We start from the raw sequence: 7,927 nt of genomic DNA on the forward strand, positions 1-7,927 counted from the left end.
AACCATGAACGTTGCAGATTGAAACTTGAAAGTATTTCCTTTGGACACCGTGACACAACAACGAGTGATCTCTGATGAATTTACTAATTTAATCATCATATCAATTAAATTTTTAAATTCCAAGCGAGTTTGGAGACTCGGCAGATTTATGTTCGTCATTTGAGTATTTTAGATTATATTATTTGGGATTGGTTAGGAATATGACGACTAGTGATTGGAGTGGATCGCAGCGACCCTGAAAGGCCAAGTCGTCGATCGCGGCTGACTGGCGATTGTTATTCAAAATCTTGGGAAAGAGCAAACAACATATATGCCATAATTTGCATTGGCCCTGCAATAGCCTATGCCTGAAGAGGAAAGGACAACAAGATGTCGAAATCCCACTTGTTGCTACTTTCTTCTTCTCTGCTACTTTTACTTCCATTTGTTTTCATTCTCCAATCCTTCCTGCTCTTCCATGGCCGTCTCACCTCAAATCCCATTTTTGATACACACAATGAGGCCTCCCAAACCATGCTAAACGCAGAACTCAAGACCCTTCGACAAGCGATTCGACATGACCCTCAATTATCTGTCATTGGCAGCTCAGGATCGAAATTCTTGAGGAAGGTTCCGAGTTTAGAGTACACCCCACGCAACATGACCCGGCAGGAGAGAATCAGGTGGTTCCAAGACAACTTACAAAGATTCACAGTCCTCCACTCGGATTCAATCGCGGCTCAATTCTCGGCCAAAGCGGAGGCCTTCTTGAAGCCCTGCAAGCTCCGCTTTTACATCACTTGGTTATCGCAGATCGAATCCTTCGGTTATCGGGAGCGGCTATCCATGGAGAGCGTCTTCAAGTGGAATCCGTCGTGCTGCCTCCTCATCATCTCCCGCACGATGGACTCCGAGGCGGGGAGGCAGATTCTTCGGCCATTCACAAGCCGAGGGTTTCGTGTCATGGCAGCGGCGCCCGATATCCGGTACCTCTTCAAGAAAATCGCGGCGGACGGATGGTTGAGAAAGATTGAGAGCGGTGATATCGATCCGGGGGAAGTCCCATTCGCTCAGAATCTGTCCAACATCCTCCGACTCGCCGTTCTTTACAAGTACGGAGGCGTCTATATCGACGCGGACATGATACTTCTCAGAAGCTTTTCGAGCCTAAAAAACACCATCGGAGCGCAGAGCGCAGATTCTCAAACAGGGCAATGGAATCGGCTAAATAACGCGGTTTTGGCGTTCGATAAACGGCATCCTCTGCTATTGAAGTTCATAAAGGAGTTTTCCTTCACATTCGACGGCAACAGATGGGGCCACAACGGTCCTTACCTCCTCACTCGAGTCGTCACCAGTCTGGCAAACCAGACTCACCACGACTTCAAAATCATGCCCCCCATTGCATTTTATCCCGTGGATTGGAATCACATTCCCAGTTATTTTATGAGTCCCAGCAACAAGGTAAATGTGAAATGGAGAAACGCGAAGATTATTCAGTTGGAGAGAGAAGCTCATGCTATCCATTTGTGGAACAAACAGAGCCGAGGGTTAACCGTCGAGAAAGGGAGCATTATGCATCATATTTTCAATAATACCTGTATATTCTGCCTTTCCGTATAAGAGGCAGCCTGACGGAGAAAAAGGAGGAGATAGTGCTCTTCTCCTCCACCTCCTGTACATTCGACTGTGTATTATCGACATTGTGAAAATTTTATCCCAACTTTCATTTTCGCTACGTCAATGAGAATTGAAATTTTATTTTTTACTTCAATTATTGTATTGCAGTAGTCCTCGAACATGAACTTGCCCTCTACAATTTGCAATAATCTTGCATGCCCTCTCCAATATATCTTTATAAAATGTTCATTTTGCTTGAATTAGAATTAATTAATTTATATTAATTAAATAATTGATAAATATCAATGGCATCAATTCTATAATTCAAACTATATTTTATAGGGTTAAAATTTAAAAGAAAATTATAATTTAAATAAACTATAATTATATTATTAGTATCATAAAACTAATTAATATAAGAGTTTAACATGTATATATTTCAAAAAAGATGTTATATATATATATATATATTTAAAGATTTTTAATTTATAAATAAATTTTATTATAATATCATACATTAATATAATAATTTACCAATTTTACTCTATAATTACTGTTGAAAATACTTTAATATGGAAAACAATTTTTTATGATAATAAAATTAAAATGATAAACATTCTATATCACTAGAAATTTAACTAATAATTAATAAACTATTATTTTCGGATAAGTATGAGTTGTTATTTTTCCACTCTGGATTTAAAACGTATTTCTGACGTGTTTTGTTTGCACCTTATAAATCATGAAGAATGTTTCCCTCCGTTAACAAGTAAACGAAAAATAACGGGAAAAAATATATTTACTCTACTGTAAAAATATTTGTCCATGTCTGTTTTTACATATTTAATCCTGGAAATATACGTCCATGTGGATTGAAATTGATAATGTTTTTGTGTATATATCCAAATATAAGTTAGGTATACTCGCGACAAACATAGAGTTCAACGAATCTAGAAGTACAATAACGCCGAAAGCAAAATCCAAGCGCAACATCTAGCGAATGCGCCCACCTACATGAAAGGGTGCATGAAAGGGTGAAATCAGATGAGTAGTTTATTGAGATTTAAAAAAAATAGTATTAGTGGTGTTTGAATCATAGTTTTGAGAGTGGTAGATTTGATACTATTAAAAATATTTTAAAATTCTGAAGTTTGACAGTTTAATTTAGATTTATAACTAGCATAGATTTATCTTAAGTACAGGATCTAACATGAGCGGATAAGGATCATATTTTTTCAAGTGTAAATTTATTTTAGAATGCAAATAAACAATGTGCATTTTTTTAGTATTTAAATTGTATTCATATTAAAATATTGTATTCATAACTTATGTTGGATATTTTATACAACATTAAAATATTTTTTTATAATGTTTTTTTGTATACAAATATATATGAAGTGGATATTCATATCAGTTGGTTAACATTGAACATAAATCTTCAAATAATTTATTTAAATAACTTGTTAAAATATTTTTAAAAAGCATAAGGTTTAAGCATTTTAGTCACATTTTTTTTTCACTTCTAACTACTTTATATGAAATTATATTACGTCATATGGAAAACTAATTAAATATACATAATTTTTTTTTTATTGTAATTGACATTTTTTTTAAATGACCTGTTCAAATATTTTCTAAAAGTTTAACACTAAGACATTTTAGTCACACATTTTTTTACTTTTAATCATTTTACATGAAATTATATGAGATCATATAAACAACTAATTAAACATTTATAACAAATTAGTTTTTTATGAGTTATATAGACAAAACATAACATATTAATTTTAAATTTTTTAAGTCATATAAACAATTAATTAAACATACTTTACACTGGATTGTAAAATAAATCTCTCTGCTAAAAAATTCCTATAAAATTTGATAAAACAAATTTGTTAAACTCCGGCGATTATAGCAAACCCAAATCATCTAGCCGAAGCCACCAAACGGGCGCCGCGCTTTGCGATTAAAACGACTTAAGCTTTATGTGATGTGATGTAAACCAAATTTACGACTGCGATGTTATCGATGAGTCGTGTACACGCTGAAAAAGTCAAGTTGGAGGTATAGTCACTTATAATGCATTATTAAAATGTTGTTTTTTAAAAGAAATTTAATAGGAAAGAATAAATGGACATCGACCATAAAATTAAATATTGATATCAAATTAATAATATTATGATCTCAAATTAATATTTTATTAGCGTTGCGGGAGTCAAAACCACCGGGATGCTTTTAAGATCGTTGGATCTTTACCAAATTTTTAAGTTAATAATATGTTATTTTATATATTTATTAATATTGTTATCTTTAGAAATATCGATAATTATTTTAGTTGAAATTATCAGGTTTATAAATTAATTATTAATTAAAATTTTTATTATAGTTTTCAAAAAAGTTTAAGTGGTTTACATTTTTGTAATTTTTATTTTATATGTTTAATAATATGGTTTGAAAGTGAATGTAAGCGGGCTAAAGGACAAGCGGGTTTTAGAAGGCATCACTCAACAACATACCACCTCGTTATCCTTAGGATCATTGTGGAGGAATGTCGCAATGATAAATCCAATCTCTTTTGTTGCTTTGTGGACTTTAGAAAGACTTTCGATACGGTTCCTAGAAACAACCTTTGGAATAGATTAGAAGAGCTAAAGGTTCCTTTTGAGTTCAGAGCTGCTGCTATAAGGTTATACGAGAATGTAATTGCCAAGCTGAAAAGCAATGAGGGGTGGTCGAAAGATATTAAATGTAATATCAGAGTTAAACAAGGTTGCCCCCTCTTCCCTACCCTATTTTGCATTTACATCGACAAGCTTGAAGGGTATTTAGAGGAAGTAGGATGTGTTGGCACGATCTTAATTGGGATAGTCATCATCCTTCTTCTCTATTCTGACGATATTGTTCTTCTCGCAAGGTGCCCATCTTATTTTGATAAGCAACTTAGGCTTCTTAAGGATTTCTGCTCTACCATGGGTATGACTGTTAACACTGACAAAACAAAAGTTATGATTATCAAATCCAAGAAGGACACTTATGCTAATTTTATGTATAACAATAATAACTTGGAGGAAGTGTATTCTTACAAGTACCTAGGAATTGATATTCATCACAAGCTCAACTGGAACTATAGCATTGAGAAAAGGATTAATGGGGGGTGGAAAGCTTATTTTGGTTTTGAAAATAATTTTAAAACGACAAATCTCGTAATGTGGGATAAAAAGAAGTTCCTCTTTGAAACTTTAGTCACTCCTATTATCTTATATGGATGTGAGGTCTGGGGTTGCAGCATCTCTAGAAAATCCTGGAGAAAGGTTGAGCAAATCCAGAAGAATTTTATAATGTACCTGAAAATTAAAAGCAACAAACCCTATCCTATTCTCCTTATAGAAGTAGGTCTTTCCCCTATCGAGAGCCTAGCTATGACTAGGCTTCTGGTGTACATGCACAAACTCAATAACATAGGAGACCATAGACTTCCTAAGCTAGCTTTAAATTCTAGCCAAAACCACCTAAGGCTCAAGCGGGGGTGGTATAAAGACACGAGGGCCTGGTTAAACCATTGGGAGATCAACGAGAATGATGCATTGAAAAACATTAATAACATTAAAAATATTGTTACTTCTAAGTTCAAAGAAAAAATGTGGTGTGAGAAAGATTTAGCAGCTAAAAAAAAATTAAGTTATTATAAGGAGGTCATCAACCCCACCCTAGAAGATCAAAAGTATCTCTCTCTTTTAACTAGCTCAAAGAAGAAAATTAATATAGCAAAGATTAGAATGAACTCTCATGAGCTCCATAGTGAAACAGGTCGTTGGACAGTTCCTAAAACACCATGGATGGAAAGGATCTACCATCTCTATGAGAATAGGAACATTGAGGATGAAAACCACTTCCTCTTAGAGTGCCATGCATACAACCACATTAGATCTCAGTTTCATTAATCTCTGTCGCAATACTGACGTTCCTAGCCTTTTACGATGTCAAAATTATAGTGAGCTCGAAAGGCTTCTCTCCAAGCTTTTTGAGCATAGGAATAAAATCTTAAATCAAACTAAATAGTTTGTTTCTTTAAGTCTGATAGACCAAGTTTAGTCTCAATGGAGATTAACCACCACCACCACCATCATCACCAATATTATTATTTTAAAAGATTATTAATAATTTTAATAACTTATTTAAATTATCATTTGAAGTGTAATTATTACATTTATAAAATAATTAACACATTAAAAAAATAAATTATTTATGTATTTATAAAATAATTAATAATTAAAAAAATAAATCATAATTTTGAAAACATAAATTATGCAATTTTTATAAGAATTAGAATCAAATTAAGTTGGGTAACATATTATATATATATATATATATATATATATATATATATATAGATATATATATATATAATTAATACTTTGGGTTTGAAAAAATATTTATATGAAAAATAGATAAAATAAGAGATTTTATTTTATAGTAAAAATGTTATATATATAAAAAATTTGTTCAAATATAGATTTTTCATATGAGTTGTAAAAAATTGGTTTTAATTGAATAATTAAATGGGGTATTGTTATGAACAATTTGTAAATAATATTTCTAGGTTACTCATTGTTTTGTTAAATTGGAAAACTTAAAAGTAATATTTTTTTTGATAAATTGATATGATAAAATTGTAGTTATATTTTTTCTGAAAATTTAACTCAGATATTGAAATGTTTAAGTTTTTAATATCTTTCATTTAAGTTAACTCTGTAGATTTATTAGCTATAGTTTATATTTTTTTTAACTATTAATTATTAGATTTAAATGTAAATAGCAAAAATGAAAAAAAACTATAAAATATTTAAAAATCAAAATTAACTTGTAAAATTTAAAATTAAAAAAAAAAATTAAAAAAATTTCAAAAATTCAGGTAATTTAAGAAAAAAAGGTTAAAAATTTACCAAAAAATAAAAAATAAAAACATTTTTATTAAGTTATATATATATATATATATATATATATATATATATATATTAAAAAAATTACAAAAAAAAAAAAAAAGCCATCAATTAAAAAAAAAAAAAATCGCTGCCCAACTGGTTGGGATGGCTAGGTGTAGGAGCCAATTCCGTAAGTTGGCCTTTAGCCACCCCGAGCCAGTTTTTTATTTTTTTGGTTATATATATATATACAATCTTTTATTTTAATTTTCTTTGGTAATTTTTTTTCACTATGAGGTTTCTTTTTCTTTTCTTTTTTTAACTTATAAAAAAATAGTTTTAGATTTTTTCCCTTAAATTATATGTTTTTTTGGAATATTTTCCTTTTTTCTTTATTTTTTGATTTTTTTTTTTACAAGTTAATTTTGTTTTTTTTGTTTTTTACATTTTTATGGTTTTTTTTTTTACAAACATAAAAATCATCAACATTTAAACAAAACTCTACACTTAATACATTAGAAAATTTAAAGCGTACAAAATTAGCCTTCTAAACAAATTCAAAATCAAGATGAAAATCACTAGCAAAAACAAAAAAAAATATGTTCCTATACATAAAAAAAGTTAAAGTGTTAAAAATAAGCCCTCTAAAAAATGTGTTACTCCATCAACGCTTTTCAAAATCAGCATGAAAAACACTAACATTTAAAAAAAATTGTTCATACTTGATACATAAGAAAATTTAAAGTGCCAAAAATATGCTTAAAAAAAAAAATGTATTTTGAATCACCACTTTTCAAAATCAAGTGATTTTTACCTCAAAAGAACGGGTACTAAGTAATTTTCTCGTTTGATGGATAATTATGTTTGTAAAAGAAACTAATTATATACTACATTGCACTAATAAAAAACTAATGTAATACAAAAATCCTTCATGTTTAAAGACTACTTGCAATTGCTTAAAAAAGCACACCCTTTACAAAAAAACAACCCACTTGTGTTTTCCTTTCAACCCAGATCCTAAGTTCTTGCAAGTTCAAATTAATTTTGAAGTTTAGTTGTTTCTGTAACGATTCTTATTTTGCTAGCTTTCTATCTTTAACATCACTTGACGGAAAATATAACCATACATACTTTATAATTCATTGTTTTGCAATTCACCATGATCATAGATGGCAAAAACCACGATGATGTAACTCATTAACCTTACGAAAACCACCATTCCAAAGGAGCCCACTGCAATCGAGGGTTTGGCTAGGAAATATTATTGTTAGTGTCGCTAAACTTGGGACCCCAGAGTGTGCAGAAGCTAGAACAAGGGAAGGATAAGGTAATGAAGCCAATGATGAGGGTTTACTCATGAATGGGAGCATCTTTTATAATAGAGAAGCCGTGGCTACCGAGAAAGA

The 7,927-nt window shown here is 30.8% G+C and overlaps 1 protein-coding gene across 1 annotated transcript; it reads left to right on the top strand.

Moving 5' to 3' along the window:
• Nucleotides 1–231: 231 nt before the first annotated feature.
• LOC149151150 (uncharacterized protein At4g19900-like) lies at nt 232–1,715 on the top strand. Its single transcript, XM_089441056.1, has one exon. The coding sequence runs from the start codon at nt 370–372 to the stop codon at nt 1,600–1,602; it is 1,233 nt and encodes a 410-aa protein (XP_089297182.1). The 5' UTR covers nt 232–369; the 3' UTR covers nt 1,603–1,715.
• The last annotated feature ends 6,212 nt before the right edge of the window (nt 1,716–7,927 follow it).

Source organism: Pinus tabuliformis, chromosome 9 (assembly GCF_031772625.1).
Source record: "Pinus tabuliformis cultivar Carrire ecotype Pingquan chromosome 9, CPIR1, whole genome shotgun sequence".
Classification (NCBI taxonomy): Eukaryota; Viridiplantae; Streptophyta; class Pinopsida; order Pinales; family Pinaceae; genus Pinus; species Pinus tabuliformis.